This window comes from Suricata suricatta, chromosome X (genome assembly GCF_006229205.1).
Source record: "Suricata suricatta isolate VVHF042 chromosome X, meerkat_22Aug2017_6uvM2_HiC, whole genome shotgun sequence".
In the NCBI taxonomy this organism is placed as follows: Eukaryota; Metazoa; Chordata; class Mammalia; order Carnivora; family Herpestidae; genus Suricata; species Suricata suricatta.
In genome coordinates this window covers 49,099,536-49,121,962 of record NC_043717.1, presented here as the reverse complement: position 1 = coordinate 49,121,962, position 22,427 = coordinate 49,099,536, and the positions used below count along the sequence as shown (strand labels likewise).

Sequence of the window (22,427 nt, the reverse complement as noted above, 5' to 3'; positions counted from 1 at the left end):
TAGCCAGGCAAAGAATGTAGATAAAGTCATTTCAGGTGAAGGAAACATTATTTGCTGTTATGGAGCCATGAAAGACTCTGACATCTGTGTGAAATGAGAGTGCCTCTGCATGGATGGGGCATAAAACAGATTCAGGTGGCTAGAGGTAAACTTGAAGTGGTAGGCAGGACATAGGCTAAGAAGCTGTGATGCCTCTGAACCTGTGGGGGCTGAGTTTAAAGAGGGAGGATAAGTATATGATGCTGTTAATCACTGTCCTCTTAAAAAGCTAATAATGTTTGATACTCTCAGTATTGGGGTAAGGAAGGCAGATTGAAGAATGAATTCAGAGTTGAGTTTTTATAGTGTGGGAGCAGCAAAAAGATAGGCCTGAAAGGGGGTTGAGTGTGCCAGTGAGAAAAAATTCTTTTTTGATCGGCTAGATCAACTCGATGGTCCCGTGTGGAGGGCATAGTACCTAAACACAGACCTGGCACTTGGGAAGTGTTTCTGAATTGGTGGGAGCAAGGTGGTTAGTTAGCATTATCCCCACGTTATATTTTGTGAAGTTAAGATTTGGAAACAGAAATTATTTGCCCTGGGTTGCCAGCTACTAAATGGCATAACTGGGATGGGTTTCCTTTATTTCTGTTTCCACTATACAGACTTAGGTGACTTTAGGTAAGTCATTTTACCTCCTCTGAGCTTCAGTTCTTTCTAAGCATTGTTGTGAAGAAAGTTGGTTTAAAGACACCCAGCGTAATACATGGCACATAGTCAGTAACCAATAAATGTTACTTCTCTTTCCTATACTTCATTGTCTCTATTGAGATAATGGAGGCAAACCAAAGAATGTGGGATTAGGGGATTTTAATCTGTGAATAGAGTGGATTTCAGTGGCCTAAAAGTATCCATAAAACTAAAGGGGGCTACACTATTCTTCATGTATGAAGTATCAAATGCCACTTTGAGAAATAAAACAGATTTGCTTACTCTCTGCCCTATATTTGGAGAGATTGCCTTTGTGATTCCTGTCTTCCTGAGGAGTCTGGAGGTGGGGAATGAAAATGTTTGTCTCCCCTCCTGTATCTGCCAATTTAATGGAAGTAGGGTTTCATAAAGCCACTTCCTACCTTGTTCAGTATACTTAATGCTTTTTGATCAGTCTAATCTTCCAATACTCCCCTTACATTATGTGTAATGAGCTTCCTGTTTAATCTACCATGCTCGGAAAAGAACAGTGATCTACCCTAAGCATTTTCTCTTGGTTTTAGCCGTTAATTATTGGAGCAAGAAGAAACCATCTTCTGCCTTTTTGCAACTACTGTTTTTAGTGAGATTACACATTGCTCTTGCTCCCCTGACAAATGCCTTCCAAGTGACACTGAGGATAATGAAGGAGGCAGAAGAAGCCTCTGTGCATTTTTTCCCCAATTGGCTATTAATCCTTCTCTTATAGCAGGGGCCCTTGGACTTAACACTGAAGTACTGCGTGAGGAGGAAGACAGAGTCTATCGACAAAAGGTTCTGTTTTGATATAGAAACTAATGAAAGGTAAGCTGTGATAGTATGAATTGGCAATGTCCCCATGTGACAGATACTGAGCCTGAGTAGATCTTTTATTTTCCTCTGTCATCTCTTGTTGATGAAAGTGAGAAAATTTATTCATCATCATTGTCTTAGCTCTTCTGGCTGCCATTCAGAGGAATCCCTGTTAGACCTGGCCCAGAGCTGTTTATCTTTGTGGAAGCTTCAGTCAGCTTCGCCTTACCTGCTCTAGGCAGAATAAGTCACTTCTAGGATTTAACTGGCTATCAGATATGCAAAGGTCAACATTTGGTGATGCTGCAAGGACAGAATAACAAAACTCATTTTTGGTAGTTTCAAGTTTTTATTTAAATTCCACTTAGCTAACATATAGTATAATATTAATTTCAGGAAAAGAATTTAGTGATTAATCACTTATATACAACACCCAGTGGTTAACATAACAATTACCCTCCTTAATACCCATCACGCAATTAACCCTGCCTGCCTCACAGCCAGCAACCCTTAGTTTGTTCTCTATAGTTAAGGTTCGGTTTTATGGTTTGCTTCTCTCTTTTTCCTCTTCCATAAGTTCATTTGTTTTATTTCATATTCCACATATGGGTGAAATCATGTGGTATTTGTCTTTTAATGACTGACTTATTTTGCTTAGCATAATACACTCTAGCTCCATTCATATTGTTGCAATTGGCAAGGTTTCATTCTTTGTGATGGCTGAGTAATATTCCATTATATATAATGTAGTATACACACACACACACCCCACTAATTATTTATTCATTCATCATTCAACGGACATTTGGGCTCCTTCCATAGTTTGGCTATTGTAGATAATGTTGGTATAAACATTGGGATGCACGTGTACCTTTGAATCTGTATTTTTGTATCCTGTGGGTAAATACCTAGTAGTACAATTTCTGGGTCATAAGATAGCTCTCTTTTTAACTTTTTGAGGAACCTCCATACTATTTTCCAGAGTGGCTGCACCAGTTTGCATTCCCACCAAAAGTGCAACAGGGTTCCCATTTCTCCCCATCCTTGCCAACATTTATTGTTTCCCGTGCTGTTAATTTCAGCCATTCCAATGGGTGTGAGGTGTTATCTCATTGTACTTTTGATTAGTATTTCCCTAATGATGAGTGATGTTGAGCACCTTTTCATGTGTCTCTTAGCCATCCAGATGTCTTCTTTGGAAAAGTGTCTATTCATGTCTTTTGCCCATTTTTTAACTGGAGTACTTGTTTTTTGGGTATTGAGTTTGATAACCTCTTTATAGATTTTGGATACTAATCCTTTATTAGATATGTCATCTGCAAATGTCTTCTCATATTAGCAAAACTCATTCTTTCTAATATACAGGGACGAGTGAATTGGGACACATTTTTAAGGAGAGATGGAAGAGATGGAGGATGGTAGTGGTATTGAAGAGTCTTTTCTCCATACTTGGTGCAAACATAACACAGACATTCCCTACTTTGCAGATATTTATGTAAACTGGAAATGGTTTGATTATCAACCTTCTCATTTCAGTATAGCTTTCAAATGTTGCTACATTTGTTTTCTCCATTACCCTCTTTGCATTTTCTGGACCTTGGTAGTTTTATCAGAGTGGAATTTAATCTTGAAATTTTAAAATGAGATGATTTGGAGTTATTTTGGAGAAAAGCATGTTATATAGTTGGGAGGTTGATCCAAAATTCTGTGAATAAATGTTTCTATGTGTTATTTCAGTCTATTATTTCTATGTATTTGTTACTGCATAATAGAATAGAATTTCACAAAATGGTCAGATTCCTATAAGGGGGCTTGAAGTTTCAATTACAGTATCATATGAACAAAATTATCAGTGACTGGAATCATAAAGATTAGACACATAAATATGCATAAATATTAGATTACAAATGAGGGCTCTTCTTTTTCAATCTGGAAAAAAGTAGAAAGTCCTTTTCCCCATTTGACATTTCTTTTTGTTAATCTATATGATTTCTTTCTAAAAAATGGATGGTCCTGACCAAAGATGGTTTTGATAGTAAACATTCTTACTGATAACCATAAGGCTGCCACTCATGTTTTCCCAACAGGGTCAGGCCTAGTTGGAAGGGGGAACTATACTATTTACTGGGGAATATGACTATTGGCTGTGACTTCTCTTTCATGAACTTTTAGGTCTGCCTCATCAAGGTGCTTAATAGAAATTAAACTTTTGTTGTGTGTAGTTTATTCTGATTCCCCTTTCAGCTTGAATTTGTAAGCTACTTGCAAATAATATTCCCATATACCCAAAGCAGTTGCAAACAGTTTGGCCCTGAGATTAGGGGCTGAGACCAGTTTATCATCATATATCTAGTACTTAGTGCTAGGCATGGCTCATGATAGGTACTACATTTGGTGTGTTTTTTTTTTAAATTTTTAATGTTTATTTTTGAGAGAGAGTGAGAGCATGAGTGGAGGAGAGGCAGAGAGAGAGAAGTAGATAAAGAATGTAAAGCAGTCTCCAGGCTCTGAGCTTTTAGCACAGAACCTGACATGGGGTTTGAACCCACCAACCGTGAGATCATGACCTGAGCCAAAGCCGGATGCTTAACCCAGAGTTGCCCAGTTGCCCCTGATGTTTATTTTTAAATGTATATTTTCCACCCCTAACACCAAGGAATTCTGAGACTAGAACCCAGGAATTAAAGTTTTGATGTGTCTGTGATTTAAGTTACCACATATTGGCCACTTAAAAAAACATTCACTCATTGAATCCCTCTTCAATTTTATAGGTGGAGGAAACTGAGGCTTAAATATATTAAGTGACTTTCCCAAAGTACATAGTGGCAAGGCTGAGCTCAAATGCTTGTTTACAGATTAACAAAGTCCATCTTCTTTTTTATTTTGTTCCATTGTCTTATTAAATGTTTTTATTTATTTCTGAGAGAGAGAGAGAGAGAGAGAGAGAGAGAGAGAGCGTGCGAGCAAGCAAGCAGGGGAGGGTCAGAGAGAGGAGTCACAGGATCTGAAGACAGGGTCCAGGCTCTGAGCTAGCTGTCAGCACAGAGCCTGACGTGGGGCTTGAACCCACGATCTGTGAGATCATGACCTGAGCCGAAGTCAGTCGCTTAACCAATTGAGCCACCCAAGCGCCCCTGTTCCATTGTCTTAGAAGGAGAATAAATATGCTGTGAAATAAAGGATCAAGTAAAATAATGAACAGATGCTGAGGTACCTCTGTGCACATGGAGTTTCCTGGGGGATATGACATCTGCTTTCCAGTATAGTAAATATGATATAAAAAAAAAAAGTCAGGCTTCTCAGCAGGTGATGGGTAGTTGTACTCATGTCCCTGTAGCACAGAGAGCAAAGGGCTTTTTGAGTCCGTTTTTGTATCTATGGAATAGGGGATAACTTTTTTCAGTTAGCTTTGTTGCCAGTATTTGTTTTTCAATTTATTTTTTTGACATTTATTATTGAGAAACAGAGAGAGACATAGCATGAGCATGGGAGGGGCAGAGAGAGGGGGAGACACAAGATTGGAAGCAGGCTCCAGGCTCTTGAGCTGTCCACACAGAGCCCAATGCGGGACTCGAACCCACAAGCTGTGAGATAATGACCTGAGCTAAAGTCGGATGCTCAACTAACTGAGGCACCCAGGCGCCCCTGGTACCAGTATTTGAAACCACAGGCTTATAGCTCTAGAGCTTGAAGTGCAACAATAATAATAACAATAACAAACAACAACTGCTAACATTTGCAGAGTACCTCCTATGTGTCAGGCACCATTATCATCCCTTGAAATGTGTAATTTCCTTTATTTCTCACTACAGTCACATGGGGTGACTGTATCTCACAGTTTCACAAAGGAAGAAAAAGAGACAGTGAAATTGAGCAACTTAGGTAACACAGCTAGCAAATGGCAAAGCCAGGATCCGAATCCAGGAATTCTAGTCTCCAAGCCCACGCTCTTAACCTTGCACTGTACTGCACATAAGATATATATGCCTTTTTGTTCAAAATTGAGTGACTGGGACCTTGGGGAGGGCAAGGGATTTGTCTAAGGTCATAAAGATAGTCAGTGAAAGAGCCTGGACTAGAAGTCAGTGTTCTTTCTACTTTGTCATCCTGTTCATTTTTTTTAAATTTAGTTTTTTAAATAGTTTATTGTCAAATTGGTTTCCATATAACACCCATTGCTCTTCCCCACAAGTGCCCTCCTCCATTATCATCACCTCCCTTCCCTCTCCCCCTCCCCCTTCAACCCTAGGGCCATTTTAAGTATTCAATAGTCTCAGGCGGAGAAGGGCAGATACCACATGTTTGTACTCATAGGTCTAACAGGAGAACAGGAGAAACCTAATTGAAGACCATGGGAAAGGGAAGGGTGAAAGAGAGTTGGGGAGAGAGAGGGACGCAAATCTGTTCATTTTTTTAAATTAAAAAAATTTAATATTTTTAATTTATTTTTGAGAGACAGAGACAGCGTGAGCAGGGGAGGGTCAGAGAGAGAGGGAGATACAGAATCTGAAGCAGGCTTCAGGCTCTGAGCTAGCTGTCAGCACAGAGCCCAACACAGGGCTCGAACCCACGATCCTGAGATCATGACCTGAGCTGAAGCCAGATGCTTAAGTCACTGAGCCACCCAGGCATCCCTGTCATCCTGTTCTTATCACTATTCTCTGAACTTGATTTTTTGTAGCACCTGAGAATCTTCAAATGCTTCTTCAGTAGTCATTTATTGTTTCAGCTTTTCTTAATGATTAAGGAAAGACATGCATTGGCTTTTTTATTTCCCAGACAGAGAAGCTGAGTTTCAGAATGGTTTTAATATCATAATTGATCTACACTGTCTGCTTTTAAGTCTGTTCCCAATTCATTTGTTCTCCTTATTTCTGCCTTCAGAATTCAGCTGGGCTGCTGTCTTTCCAAAATTATTTCTAAATTTTCTAGCCCCATGTCATATTTTCAAAAGATTGGTTAAATGTTAGAGAAAAGTAAACTTGAAAGAATCCAGTGCCCAAAGCCAAGTCCTGGTTTTCAGTTCATTTAGCTTAAAGAAGATTTGGAGACTTGTCTTTTTAAAATGTACGTTAATGGGACTAAAATATGGAAGGTAGAATAGGAATCCAATGATATCAAAGCTGGAAAGAACCTTCCAGTTCATCTTGTCCAATACCCTTATGGATAAAGAAACTGAGGCCCATATAGCCCCAGTTACTTTTCCAGCATATCTGAACTCTCTCTCTTTCACTTTCTTTTTTTTTTTTTTACTTATTTACTTATTTATTTTTTCTTTTATAGTTTATTGTCAAGTTGGTTTCCATATAACACCCAGTTCTCATCCCAGCAAGTGCCCTCCTCCATGCCCATCACCCCCCTTCACTCTTCCCCACCCCAATCAACCCTAAGTTTGTTCTCAGTATTCAAGAGACTCTAATGGATTGCCTCCTTTCCTCTCCCCAGCTATATTTTCCCCTTCTCATCCCCCATGCTACTCTGTTAAGTTTCTCCTGTTCCACTTATAAGTGAAATATATGATATCTGTCCTCTGCCTGACATATTTCACATAGCATAACACCATCGAGTTCCATCCACGTTGCTACAAATGGTCAGATTTCATTCTTTCTCATTGCTATATAGTATTTTATAGTATTGATAAACCACATCTTACTGATCCATTCATCAGTTGATGGACATTTAGTCTCGTTCCATGATTTGGCTGTTGTTTAAAGTGTAGCAATAAACATTGGGGTACATGTGCCCCTATGCATTAGCACTTCTGAATCCCGTGGGTAAATTCCTCGTAGTGCTATTGCTGGGTCATAGGGGAGTTCTATTGATAGTTTTTTGAGGAAACTCCACACTGTTTTCCAGAGCTGCTGTATCAGTTTACATTCCCACCAACAGTGTAGGAGGGTGCCTGTTTCTCCACATGCTTGCCAGCATCTAGAGTCTCCTAATTTGTTCATTTTAGCCACTCTCACTGGTGTGAAGTGGTATCTCAGTGTGGTTTTGATTTGTATTTCCCTGATGATGAGTGATGTTGAGCATCGTTTCATGTGTCTGTTGGCCACCTGGATGTCCTCTTTAGAGAAGTGTCTGTTCATGTCTTCTGCCCATTTCTTCACTGGATTATTTGTTTTTGGGTGTGGAGGTTCATGAGTTCCTTATAGATTTTAGATACTAGCCCTTTATCTGATATGTAATTTGCAACAATCTTTTCCCACTGTTGGTTGACTGTTAGTTTTATTGATTGTTTCCTTTGTCATGCAGAAACTTTTTATCTTGGTTAGGTCTGAATAGTTCATTTTTGCTCTTGATTCTCTTGCCTTTGGGGATATGTCAAGTAAGAAATTGCTACAGTTGAGGTCAAGGAGGTTGTTTCCTGCTTTACTCTAGGGTTTTGATGGTTTCCTGTCTCACATTCATGTCCTTCATCCATTTTGTGTTTATTTTTGTCTATGATGTAAGAAAGTGGTCTAGTTTCCTTCTTTTGCATGATGCTGTCCAGTTCTCCCAGCACCATCTGTTAAAGAGGTTGTCTTTTTCCCATTGGATACTCTTTCCTGCATTGTCAAAGATTAATTGGCCATACATTTGTGGGTCCAGTTCTGGGTTCTCTATTCTATTCCATTGGTCTATGTGTCTGTTGTTGTGCCAATACCATACTGTCTTGATGATGACAGCTTTGTAGTAGAGGCTAAAGTCTGGGATTGTGGAGTCTCCCATGTATATTTTCTTCTTCAATATTACTTTGGCTATTTGGGGCTTTTTGTGGCTCCATACGAATTTTAAATAGTTTGTTCAAGCTTTGAGAAGAGTGCTGGTGCAATTTGATTTGGATTGCATTGAATGTATAGATTGCTTTGGATAGTAATGTCGTTTTAACAATATTTATTCTTCTGATCCATGAGCATGTAATGTTCTTCTATTTTGTGTCTTCTTCAATGTCCTTTATAAGTTTCCTATAGTTTTCATCATACAGATCTTTTACAACTTTGGTTAAGTTTATTCTTAGGTATTTTATGGTGGTTTTTTTCCCGCACTTGTGAATGAGTTCAGTTTCTTGATTTCTATTTCTTTATTACTGTTGTATAAAAACGCAACCGATTTCTGTACATTGGTTTTGTACTCTGCGACTTTGCTGAATTCATGGATCAGTTCTAGAAGGCTTCTGTTAGAGTCTGCCGGGTTTCCTATGTAGAGTATCATGTCATCTGTGAAAAGTGAGTGTTTGACTTCATCTTTGCCAATTCTTATTCCTTTTATTTCCTTTTGTTGTCTGATTGATGATGGTAGGACTTCCAGCACTATGATAAACAACAGTTGTGAGAGGATATCCCTGTCGTGTTCATGTTCTCAGGGGAGAAAACTCTCAGTTTCTCCTCATTAAGGATGATATTAGCTGTGGGTTTCTCATAAATGGTTTTTATGATGCTTAAGTAAGTTCCTTCTATCCCAATTTTCTTGAAGGTCTTTATTAAGAAAGGATGCTGTATATTGTCAAAAGTTTTTCTTCATCTATCGGCAGGATCATATGGTTTTTATCCTTTCTTTTGTTAATGTAATGTAGCACATTGATGGATTTGGGAATATTGAAACAGCCCTGTAACCCAGGAATAAATCCCAATTGATCATGGTAGATAATTCTTTTTATATGCCGTTGAATTCGATTTGTATCTTGTTGAGTATTTTTACCTCTGTATTCATCAAGGATATTGGCCTGTAGTTTTCTTTTTTGGTTGCATCTCTGGTTTGGGAATCAAATGATACTGGCTTCATAGAATGAGTCTGGAAGTTTTCCTTCCATTTCTAGTTTTTGGAATAGCTTGAGAAGAATGGGTCTTAACTCTGTTTTAAATGTCTGGTAGAATTCCCCAGGGAAGTCATCTGGTCCTGGACTCTTATTTTTTGGGAGATTTTTTTATAACTTTCTCAATTTCTTCACTAGTTATAGGTCTATTCAGATTTCCTGTTTCTTCCCGTTTGAATTTTGGTAGTGTATATGTGTTTAGGAATGTTTCCATTTCTTCTAGATTGTCCTGTTTGTTTGGCATATAATTTTTCATAGTATTCCCTGATGATTTCTTGTATTTCTGAGGGATTGGTTGTAATTAACCCATTTTCATTCATGATTTTGTCTATTTCGGTGTTCTCTCTTTTCCTTTTGAAAGGCCTGGCTAGAGGTTATCAGTTTTGCTTATTGTTTCAAAAAAACAACTCTTGGTTTCATTGATTTATTCAACTGTTTTTTGGGGATTCTATATTATTTATTTCTGCCCTGATCTTTATCATTTCTCTTCTTCTGCTAGGTTTGTGGTGCACTTGCTGCTCTGTTTCTAGTTCCTTTAGGTGCTCTGTTAGATTTTGTATTTTTGATTTATCTAATTTCTTGATATAGGCCTGGAGTGCAATGTTCTTTCCTCTTAGGACTGCTTTTGTGCATCCCAAAGAGTTTAGATTGTTGCATTTTCGTTTTCATTTGTTTCTATATATTTTTTAATTTCTTCTCTATATTCCTTATTGGCCCATTTGTCCCTTAGATGGTGTTCTTTATCCTCCATGTTTTTGGAGGTTTTCCAGACTTTTTCCTGTGATTGATTTCAAGTCTCATAGCATTGTGATCTGAAAGTGTTCATGGTATGATCTCAATTCTTTAATATTTATTGATGGCTTCCCAGTTTGCAATCACGCACCTATGAGGCTGTCTTTTTATTGGACTCTGTCTCTTTTCTCCCAGACTCTTGTGGTTCAGTGTCCTTTGGTTTCAACTCTTGTTTGTTTGAGAGATGTGGGCAGGAAATACAGAGCTCCATATTTCTCCACCATCTTGCCTTTCTTTTCTAAATAAAAATCTCTGAGTTCTCTTTACATTATTATTATGATTCTGTGACTCTGAAAGTCTTAACATAGAAGGAATAAAATGTACCAGTTTCTCATAATGGTTCAGTTACACAGATAATATGAGGAAGCTTTATGTTTGCAATAATGTGGTCCATCTGCAATTCTCAGTTTAGTCATGAAGGTCTAAAAAGGCCATATAAAGTATATCAACTTGGAATATCTCTGGTTATAGATAGCATACAGGTAAATATAAAAAAAAGTGGGTTTTAGGCCATTTTCCATGGGGAAGAGGCCTTGTAGCATAGTGTTTAAGAAAGAAAATAGTAGAAAGAAAAGAAAAGAAAGGAAATGTGGGGAGGGAATGGGAGAAAAAAGGAAAGGGAAGAGAAGGGAAAAAAAGAAAAAGAAAAAAAGAGAAAAAGAGAAAAAGAAAAGAAAGACTGCTGGACTGGAATTACTAATGTCAAATCCCTGCTCTGTAGTTACCTACTGTGTGAATGTATGGAACAGCTCTGTGTTTCAGCTTCCCCTTCTGTAAGGTAGATATTACTATATAGTACCTGCTTTATAAGGTTCCTGGTAGACTTCATGAATTAATACCTATAACATACTTAGAATATAACCTGGTACCTAGTGAACATTCAATAACCATTAGTTATTATTAGTCATAAGATTGCTTAAGTCAGCAAAAAGGCCTCCCCCCTGTGCTGAGCCCGTGTAGATGTTGTTGAATTATTTCCAACTGGAAATAACTCCTTGGAAATAAGTAGCACATCATTTTCATGGATGAATATGCCCATGCTGAACATGCTTACTTTTAGTGCCCAGAACAAACTGCCGGCTTCCAAGAGAGAATGGCAAAGAGAGCCACAATTAGGCCGGAGTGCAATGGAGCCAATTTAAGTATGTATAATGGTGAGGTGTCTTGGTATCTGCCTCTGTTTCTTTGCCTGACCCTGGTATGAGGTTGCCAAGTCACCACCTTCACCAGGGTTCCAAAAGTTACTGTTTTCTAAATGTTACATTGTTTTTTTGAGTAAAGGAGATTTTGAAAAATTGGAATTCTGGGGCGCCTGAGTGGCTCAGTCGGTTAAGCATCCGGCTTCGGCTCAGGTCATGATCTCACAGTTCGTGGGTTCGAGCTCCATGTCAGGCTCTCTCCTGACAGCTAGCTCAGAACCTGGAGCCTGCTTCAGATTCTGTATCTCCCTCTCTCTCTGACCCTCCCCTGTTTCTACTGTCTCTCTCTGTCTCTCAAAAATAAATAAGGAACATAAAATATTAAAAAAAAGAAAAATTGGAATTCTGTATGTGCCTGCCTAGTGTGACATCTTCCAGGGCTGATAGGGACTCTAGATCACAAGACTCCATTCTTACAGGTGAGTTTTCTGCTTTTAACTTGACATTTTTTCCCTATAGGCCAGGAACCATAACTTTACAAGCCCTTTCAGAAGCTAACAGAAGGCTATGGATGGAAGCCATGGATGGAAAAGAACCTGTAAGTTACTTCAGGACACTGGAGAAACCTCAGCAACATAGTCCAATGTATAAGTACCCTTATTGGTACTAATGGATCTAGGACAATTAAAGAGTCAGACCTTCAGACTCAAAAATTTAGAGTTAGAAGGAATTGTTGACTCACCATTTCTTGTTTAAAAAGTAAGTCAATTTGAGTTCCAGAGAAGATGAGGGACTTCTCTAGAATTACTCTCAGAAAATATATAAAAGCTGGGCCTAGGTAGAATCCATGTTTCTCAGCTTCTTGCTTCCCTGTTACATTAGGCAGCTGTGCCTACAAGACCTTCTTAAGAACAAAAATTAAGCCTTTTTTTCAGTTTATAAAATTAATTATGTGTTTATATAGAAAGGTGGAAAATAATTTTCATAGGTGTGAGTAAACATTTATTAATATTTTATTCACAACGGTTTTGCTGCCCACATTTTACACTCCCAAGTCAGCTTACTCTCTAAGGGTACATCTGGTGAGAAGATAGTGCTACCATCCTGTCTCCCAAGATGTACCACTCAATTTAGAACATTGTTACACAGGAGGACAAGCAATATCTTAAAAAGGTTTAGTGATTATGTTAGAAAAACCAATATGAAGAGTCAGAAATTATTGAAGATCATTTTTTCCTTTCAGTATCTTCCAAGTAAGATTCTTCTAGTCATGTATGAAGTGATATTAGCTTCCTAATGTTGGATTTACAAAAGCCTGAATTGGGATCCCAGTTTGGCCACCAGTGGTGGTGTGACTTTGAGCAAAGTAGGCTATCTCTCTGAGACTCAGTTTTCTTCTCTTCAGTAAAAAGGGTTGAATCATGTCCATTCTATCTGCTTACAGAGTTGCTTTGAAAAATTAAATGAATGGAAGTGGGCTGGAGAATGAGTGTGAAGCTATTGGACTTCTATAGTATTTGTATACAGCCTAAAATCTTTATTTTGTTCAAGGCAAAAATGTGATAAGAGGGGAAATATACTCCAAGGTTTTCTTTCTGTGTCTCCTCGGTGCCCTGGAAACTAAAGGGAAGTGTACAGATCTCAGAATGTACTTATAGCAACCAAGAAGGTAGCAAAGAGAGAAGTGGTGTTGTGAGAATTGTCATACAGAAAGTACCCCATGACCTGTTACACCTCCCTCCTTCCCAGAAGACTGGAGTTTAACTATTGCATGCCTATGATGTTTCTCTAGGAAGATGATAGCAGACTCAGTGAAACATTTTATTCTTGATTCCCTCTTTGGAACTTGTTCTCCCTTTAGGTTTTAAAGATCTAAGGATGTGGATGGCTTTTTGTGCAGAATGATGTTAGAACATGTGTCCACTGAATGTAGATCCTTGATTTTGCTACACTTTTCACAAATAACTTGTTTATAAAAGTGGCAGCAATGGCTCCCAGAACAAAAATCTCTCTCTTTGAAATATCCAGGGGTATACATACATATGAAGAAAGTTTTCCTTTTAAAAGGAGAGATTGTTAACGTGGTCTTTAACATAGAAGGTTAATTTCCTGCAGTTTCACATTGTTATTGTTCCTGCCTAGCTAAAACACCCCAATTCACTAATCTTATACATGATATACATGCGTTTGCTTAAAGTATCAAAGAAGATCAGGACTTTAAGGAACATCTACTCCAACCCAAATCATTTTAGAGATAATGAATTTTGAAGTATAAAGAATTAAAAAGGACATGCCCAAGATTTTATAATGAGTTAGATGTGGAGCCAGGCTAGACTTTAAGAGTCAAGGATCTCCTGTTTGGCCTCTCCCATAGTTATCATGATGTGTACTTCATGATGACTCAGAGAATCTTGGTCAATGCCTGGATCTCTTTCAGAAAGAAACTTGCTTTTCTACAAAGAAATACCCATTAATTAGCCTTTGTGGCAGGAGGTTGGTATTGGGAACATTTACATTTTACCATCGATGCCCACTACCCAGGTACCCGTAAGTATACTGTTTCTTTTCTTTTATGTTCTCTTGCTCTATCAGAAAAATTATCCAAGTTTTACATAAGTAAATCTCTAAGATAGGTAGGCTACAACTTCAGCTGTAGTTTGCTACTTGGAGTCTAATATAGTCTTCAGATTTGTAAATTCAGTTGTTTTCTAGGGACCCAGGCAAAGATGATTCTGTTTAGCCTACATTTCCATTAAAGCCTTAGGACTCACTGGGAAAAGAGAGTCTTATTTGTTGTTCTTACCTATAGTGATTCACAATAGCCATGGCTCTTTCTTTTTCTTCTTTTGTAGATCTACCACAGCCCTATAACAAAACAGGAAGAAAGTGAGTCAATTTTATGATCTATTGATATTACAAACTGCCAGTTTTTCTATCATCAATGATATGTAATAGTGATTGAAGTGTGTTTATGGATTAAACTGTGTGGAATAAAATTCAGACCTATTTTTTCTAATATGTCTACTTATTGAAATAAGGAAGTCACTTTATCTTGGCTTGTGGTATGGTGAGTAATATTAATATAGAGAAGAACATTATCTATTCCTTGTTCTAAACACATGATAGAAATTATGTGCATTTCTAGCCTAACATTTCATGTTTGATATTGCTCATGCCTAAAACAACATAATACAAAGGGATAACTAAAAGCATTTTGTGTTATAAAAGTAAAAAGTCTAAGCTCCCCTTGAATACAAAGATATTTCCATTTAAGAGTATTGGAGATGAAAAACCATATCCCTTATTCTCTCACTACAGTCTCCTAAAATGATCAATAAATATTTGGTAGGTAAAGCTTGTTATAGTGGGCTCTAACTCTCTTTTCCTTTATTTGAAACAGTGGAGCTGAATGAAGTAGGGTTCAAGTTTGTTAGAAAGTGCATCAATGTCATTGAGACCAAAGGTAAGATATGAACCAGAATATTGGCAGTGTTTATATCTGGTTACTCTGAATTTATCCTGGGTCAATTTCTTGAAAGTAGCAATGATGTCATTTATTGGTCAGGACTCATTTTAGGAATGAAGACTATATACCTTGAACACTAGAAACAAATTTGTAAAATTCCAGCAAATGCGAAACCAGTGGTATCCATGCATATTGGGATAATTTGTGGTTCCCTGCTTTTGAAGAGAAAGAGCTTTATTAATCAAATGGTACAAAGTTCTAAGTTATATAAGAGATCTGCTGTATAGCATTAAACTATAGTCAATAATACTGTATTGCAGACTTAGATGTGCAAAGGCGGTAGATCTTGTATTAAGAGTTCTTATTGCAAAAAAAATTACTAAAGAATAAAGAGGGCAGCAGGAAACTTTTAGAGGTGATAGATATGGTTATGCATAGATTGTGGTGATGGTTTTATTTATCTCCAAACTCACCAAGTTATATAAAATATGTACAGCTTCTTGTATTTTAAAAACAATTAAGGCAAAGAGCTTCAACTAGCTTTTAACGTATTCTAAACTACTACCAGCCACTCCTCAATTAGGGTTATGATGGTTGCATCACAAATAAATAAGAGTTTAATTTTGCCACAATACACATTGGTTTAAAAAATGCTGGCTAAATGAGTGATGAGCATTAAGGTGGGCACTTTTGGGGATGAGCACTGGGTGTTATATGTAAGTGGTGAATCACTGGGTTCTATTCCTGAAACCAATACTGTACTCTATATTAACTAACTTGAATTTCAGTAAATAAATAAAAGCAAAACCAAAAATAAAATTGTTGGGGTACAAAGCTTAACTCAGACAAATGTGAAATCAGTGTTTTTCCAGGTTCATGATACACTTTAGTTTCTCTCTGAGAATATTTAGAATATAGGCATGTAGTATATGAGCCAAGCCTCTTTTTTTCTTTTAAATGTTGCTTTAATCTTTCTCCATATGAAAAATAGACTTTTGTTTCACATCTGCCATAGTCCAGGTCTTTCTTCCTTTATATCACTGCTCATGGGGAACTTGATTATTGATATTACCTTCTTTTTCAATTAAACCCTAGCTCCTTTCCAAAATGGCAGCAGTATTCTCAGGCATCTGCTGCTATACACCTAAATATATTTTTCTATTTAGTATAGTGTATATTCTTTTCTGTTCACATAATGAAACCTCAGTATAATCCAAATGAAAGTATGGAGAGAATAATTTGAAGAGCTGCTTCAAAACTGGTCCCTATTGCAAGGGCTAGGAGAGAGGAGGGAGACTCTTTCTTGTTTGGACTGATGCCAAGGTGAAAGTACCTACTTGTTCTTCCCTGAGGGAAATGAAAGCTCTAGCTATATAAACAAAACTGACCTGATTTTCTTTCCCTAGGGATCAAGACAGAGGGATTGTACCGTACTGTGGGCAGCAATATCCAGGTTCAGAAGCTGCTGAATGCCTTTTTTGGTAACAAATTTAATTTCATTATTCTTATTGGAAACTGTGTATAAGAAATGTGACTATAAGAAAAAGGAGACATTGCTTAAAAAAGGTTGTAGAATGTTTAAAAATTTTTTCAAAAGAAAAATATACATGTATTTGGCTACCCTGAGTCAGAGAGAACCTTGCCTTGAAGAAACAACTAGCATTTCTTCTTCTTCACATCATATTCACTCATCAAAGCCTTTTCAATCTGGCTTCTACTCCAGCCTCTCCACTGAAAATATTTTCAGCAGGCTTAGAAGGTATCTTGTGTGAAATACAGGGTACAATTATTAGTCTCTATCTTGCTTGATCTCCTTGTTGACCACTTTTTTTGGGAACATTTTTTGGAACTTTCATCCTATGTAACTTCTGTGACTCAACATCTTTTGATTTTTCTAAAATCTTCTGTGAAACCTTTCAAGTGACTCTTGTCAGGTCCTTTTTATTCTTCCCATCTTCTCAGTCTTGTCTGGGTATTTTCAAGCATTCCATCTCTGTCACCCTTTGCTTCTTCCTCTACATGTTGTCTTTAATGAATAAATATTAACCTGGTTATGGGTCACATTTTTTTCAATTTTGTATGTCTAGTAATTTTTTTAAGTTTTTAAATTCCAGTTAACATACAGTGTAATATTAGTTTCACATGCATAATACAGTGATTCAACACTTCCATACACAAGTATACTACTTAATCATATGTGTACTCATTAATTCTATCACGTATTTCACCCATTCCCCATGCACCTCCCTTCTAAAGACCATGACTTTGTCTTCTATAGCTAAGCATCTGTTCCTTAGTTTACCTCTCTTTTTTTCCCTCATGCTCATTTTTTTGATTTCTTAAATTGTATATATGTGATAACATATGGTATTTGTCTTTCTCTGACTGACTTATTTTGCTTAGCATAATACTCTGTAGCTCCATCCACATCATTACAAATGGCAACATTTCATTCCTTTTTAAGGCTGAGTAATATTCATGTGTGTGGGGGGTGTTTGTGTATACCACCTTTTCTTTATCTAGTCATTAGTCAATGGACATTGGGCTGTTTCCATAATTTGGTGATTATTCATAATGCTGATATAACCATCAGGGTCCATGTATCCCTTTGTATTAGCATTTTCATATTTTTTGGATAAGCACCTCATAGTGCAATTGCTGGATCATAGTGTAGTGCTCCCTGTATCTCTTTGAGGAACCTCCATATTGTTTTCCATGGTGGCTGTACCAGTTTGCACTGCCACCAATGGAACAAGGGGGTTTCCCTTTCTGCACATCCTTACCAATACTTGATGTTTCCTGTGTTGTTAATTTTAGCCATTCTGACTAGTATGAGGTGATATCTCATTGTAGTTTTGATTTGTATTTCCCTGATGATGAGTGATATTGAAAATATTTTCAAGTGTCTGTTAGCCATCTGGGTGTCTTCTTTATAAAAATGTTTGTTTGGGGTGCCTGGGTTGCTCAGTGGGTTGAGCAACCGACTTTGGCTCAGATCATGATCTTGCAGTTCGTGGATTCGAGCTCCACGCCAGGCTCTGTGCCAACAGCCTAGAGCCTGGAGCCTGATTCAGATTCTGTGTCTCTCTCTCTCTCTGCCCTGTCCCTCTTGCACTCATTCTCTCTCAAAAGTAAGCATTAAGGGGGGATAGGCAAGATGGCAGAGAAGTAAGGAGCCCCATTACCTCCATCCACCCACAATTATCAAACTGAGAAGAATTAAAAAGCCACAGCTCTCTGATCTCCAAGAACGGAGGTGTGCAAACAGACCCCTTATTGACAGCAGTCTTACAGTTGCCTGAGTGAGTGAGTGCGAACTGGGACTGGAAATGTTAGGGGCACTGGGCCCACTGAAACCCGCATGTCCCTAGGTGCACCATTCCTAGCCAGGTGGGGCAGCCGGGAGACCAGAGGCACACAGATCCCAGGTCAGTCACTCACGCGGGGCACGGGGTATCCAGAGGTGCACGGACCGTCACAGCTGCGCACGGTACCACAGGGAAAGGCAGGAGAGAGACCAGGGGAAGAGAAGTAGAGACTGACTCCCCCACAGCGCAATCCCTGCAGAGGAGAGGTTTAGCCCGGGACTGAGGGCCTTCAGCGGGGGTGTTCAGTCGGACCAGGCAGCTCACTGACTTCACGTGGAGCCAGGGGAGAAAAATCTGACTTCACAATCCCCCAATTCAATCCCGACCAGAAAGCCGCCCACCTGCAGGCAATTTTAACTGTGGTGGCAATATTGAGTGTGGGGCACCGCTGCCTCGAGAGTGGACGTCCCCCCCACACGTGCATGGGCTCGTGGTGTCTTCCAGGTGTGGTGACCACGTAGGGAGGAGACTGTGGTTTTCACTTGCATTTTCCTCATTACAGATGGGGTTGGACAGTTTTTTTGGAGGTTCATTATCCAGAAACAGTTTCTCATCCAAAGCAGGGCCTGGCTCAGAGTTAAAGGGAAACGCTCTTAATAATGCCAGGAAAACAGGCACGGAGTGGGGCACGCAGTCACACTAAACGCTTGGCTGCCCACTTGGCAGGGACTTAGAAACTGGGCAGAACTTAAAAAAAAAAAAAAACAATTAGATCCGCCTGAGGCACAAGAAGGTTGGACTCCAGAGAGTGGCTAGAACACATGGTCTGAGGGGGACTTGGGATGCCCGTCGCCATTCTTCTCCTCGCATCCACCAAGGCGAAGCCTCAGAGAGAAACCCCTGAGACCTGACCCACCTACACCAAGCCATGCCCATCCATGCTGGAGAGCAGCTGTGCTTTTGCTTATTACTGTTAATTGGGTTTTTTTCTTAATATTTTTAATTTTTAATTGTCCCCTGTCGTCTCTTTACTATCTTCCTATTTCCCTCTTTTCTCCCTTACCCCTGGAATCTGGGAAAGACCAACAATTAGGCACTGCTATGCTTAGATCAACTCTTACCATCCAGATAGTTTTTCCTTTATTCCATCCTTATGTCCCTCAACCCACCCTGCAGATTTTAAGCCCTCAGACTGTACTTTATCTCTGACTGTTGCTGTCCCCCCCCCACTCCTCCCTGCTTTTATTTTCTTTCTCCTTTTGTTTTTTTCTCTTCTTTTTTTTCTCCTCTCTTTTCTTTCCTGTTCCTTTTTTTTCCCCCTTAGGTTTGCTTCTTTATCAGTACATTTGTGTGCTTGTGTTCTCTGTGTGTTTGTCTGTCTGTTTTCCTTTTCAGGGCTACCTCAAGAAACAACCCAAAGCACACATAGTGGAAAATCCCAAATATCGCTGAATAGGGAAATAAATTAATCAGAGGCATAACAAGAGAAACCGAGTGACACCATTAAAAGAACATCTCCTGAAAAGACAGACCCTAGACACTCCAAGAGCCTTCTTCTATAAAGGAATACTAATAAATGCACAGGGCAGAACGAGCTTTTAAAACGGACAAGAGACAGAAAGCTAGCCAAAATGACAAAACGAAAGAACTCTTCTCCAAAGAAACTCCAGGAAGAAATCACAGCTACAGAACTGCTCAAAACAGACACAAGCAAAGAATTTAGAATGATTTTCATAAAATTAATTGCTGGGCTTGAAAAAAAATGGAAGCTATCAGAGAAGATATTGATACAAAGACTAGGAACCTTCAAAATAGCTCTGACAAGTTAGAAAAGGCTTGCCAATGCACGGATTGAAGAAGCAGAGAGAATACGTGAATTAGAAGACACAGTTATAGCAAAAGAGGAGGCCGAGAAAAAGAGACAGAAAATGATTCAGGAGCACAAAAGGAGAATCAGAGACCTGAGTGATACAATCAAACGGAACAATGTCTGTATCATATGAGTTCCTGAAGTGGAAGACAAAGACAGCGTACTTGAAGGCGTGCTATACACAAAAGTTTCCCCAATTTGGGGAAAGAGAAAGACATTGAAATTCAGGAGACATACCAAACTCCCCTAAAACGTAACTTAAACCGACCTTCAGCATGACATATCAGAGTGAAACTGGAAAAATGTAAACACAAAGAGAGACTTCTGAAAGCAGCTAGGGAGAAAATGGCTTTGACATACAAAGGGAAACCTATCAGAGTGGTTACAGATTTACCTACTGAAACTTGGAACGCCAGAAAGGAATGGCAGGAAATCTTCAATGTGATGAACAGGAAGAATATGCAGCCACAAATTCTTTATCCAGCGAGCCTGTCATTCAAAATAGAAGGAGAGATAAACGTTTTCCCAAATAAACAAAAGTTGAGAGAATTCATCACCACCAAACTAGCCCTACAAGAAATCTTAAGAGGGACTCTATGAGGGAAACGTAGCAAGGAATAAAGGTACCAGAGACATCACTACAAACATGCAGTCTACAGGGAACACAATGAAATTAAACACACATTTTTCATTAATAACACTGAATGTCAATGGACTGAATGCTCCAGTCAAACGACACAGGGTAGTAGAATGGATCAACAACCAAAACCCATCTATTTGCTGCCTACAAGAGTCTCACCTTAGACCTGATGACACCTTCAGATTGAAAGTAAGGGGATGGAGAAATATCTACCATGCGACTTGAAGCCAAAAGAAAGCTGGAGCAGCCATCCTTATATCGGACACACTGGACTTTAAAATAAAGGGAGTAACAAATGATGAAGAAGGACACTATATAATAATTACAGGACTCTACATGAACAAGAGCTAACAATTATAAATATTTATGCGCCAAATTTGGGAGCTCCTAGATACATAAAACAATCACAAACAGAAGCAATCTTATTGATAAGAATGTGCTAATTGCAGGGGACTTTAATACCCCACTTACAACAATGGATAGGTCAGCCAGACAAAAAATCACTGAAGAAACAATAGACCTGAATGACACACTGGAGCAGATGGAATTGATAGATATATTTAGAACTCTGCATCCTGACGCTAGGGAATTCACTTTCTTCTGGAGTGCACATGACACATTCTCCAAGATTGATGACATACTGGGTCATAAAACAGCCCTCCATAAATAAAAAAGAATTGAGATCATACCATGCACACTTTCAGATCACAATGCCATGAAACTCGAAATCAACCACAGGAAGAAATCTGGAAAATCTCCAAAAATGTGGAGGTTAAAAACTACCCTACTAAAGGATGATGGGGCCAATCAGGGAATTAGAGAGGAAATTAAAACATATATGAAGACGAATGAAAATGAGAATACAATAATTCAAACTCTCTGGGATGCAGCAAAGGCAGTCTTACAAGGTAAGTTCATTGCAATACAGGACTACCTCAACAAATCGGAAAAAGCACAAACTCAAACCCTAACAGAGCACCTAAGGAAAGTAGAAAGGGAGCAACAAGAACAACCCAAACCCAGCAATAGAAAAGAAATAATAAAGATCAGAGCAGAATTAAGCAAGATAGAATCCACAAAAACAATTGAACAGATCAATGAATCCAAGAGTTGGTTTTTTGAAAAACTAAGCAAAATTGATAAACCTTTATCTAGGCTCCTCGGAAAGAAAAGAGGAAACATGCAAATAGACAAAATCATGAAGGAAAATGGATCTGTTACAACAGATCCCTCAGAAATGCAAGCAATCATCAGAGACTACTATGAAAAATTATATGCGAACAAACTGGACAATCTAGAAGAAATGGACAAATTTCTAAACACACATGCACTACCAAAATTCAAACAGGAAGAGATAGATAATCTGAACAGACCCATAACCAGTGAAGAAATCGAGTCAGTTATCAAAAATCTCCCAATGAATAAAAGCCCAGGGCCAGATGGATTCCCAGGGAAACTCTACCAGACTTTTAAGGCAGAGTTATCGCCGATCCTTCTCAAGCTATTCCAAAAAATAGAAATAGAAGGAAGACTACCGTACTCATTCTACAAAGCACATATCACTCTGACTCCTAAGCCAGGCAGAGACCCAGTGAAAAAAGAGAACTAGAGGCCAATATCCTTCATGAATACAAATGCAAAAATACTCAACAAGATACTAGCAAATCGAATTCAACAGCATATAAAAAGTATTATCTATTATGATCAAGTGGGATTTATTCCTGGGTTACTAGTCTGGTTCAGCATTCGCAATTGATTAATGTAATACACCACATCAACAAAACAAAAGAAAAAAATCATATGATCCTGTCGATAGATGCTGAAAATGCATTTGACAAAATACAACATCTCTTCTTAATAAAAACCCTCGAGAAAGCAGGGATGGAAGGAACTTAC

The 22,427-nt window shown here is 38.5% G+C and overlaps 1 protein-coding gene across 1 annotated transcript in view; it reads left to right on the top strand.

Annotated features, from left to right (window-relative positions):
- OPHN1 (oligophrenin 1) overlaps positions 1 to 22,427 on the top strand; it is a 511,411-nt gene that overhangs the window by 292,740 nt on the left and 196,244 nt on the right. The window contains 5 exon segments of the mRNA XM_029930777.1: positions 1,442 to 1,533; positions 11,767 to 11,845; positions 14,100 to 14,133; positions 14,648 to 14,710; positions 16,120 to 16,194. Of these exon segments, the coding sequence (XP_029786637.1) occupies positions 1,442 to 1,533; positions 11,767 to 11,845; positions 14,100 to 14,133; positions 14,648 to 14,710; positions 16,120 to 16,194 (343 nt within the window).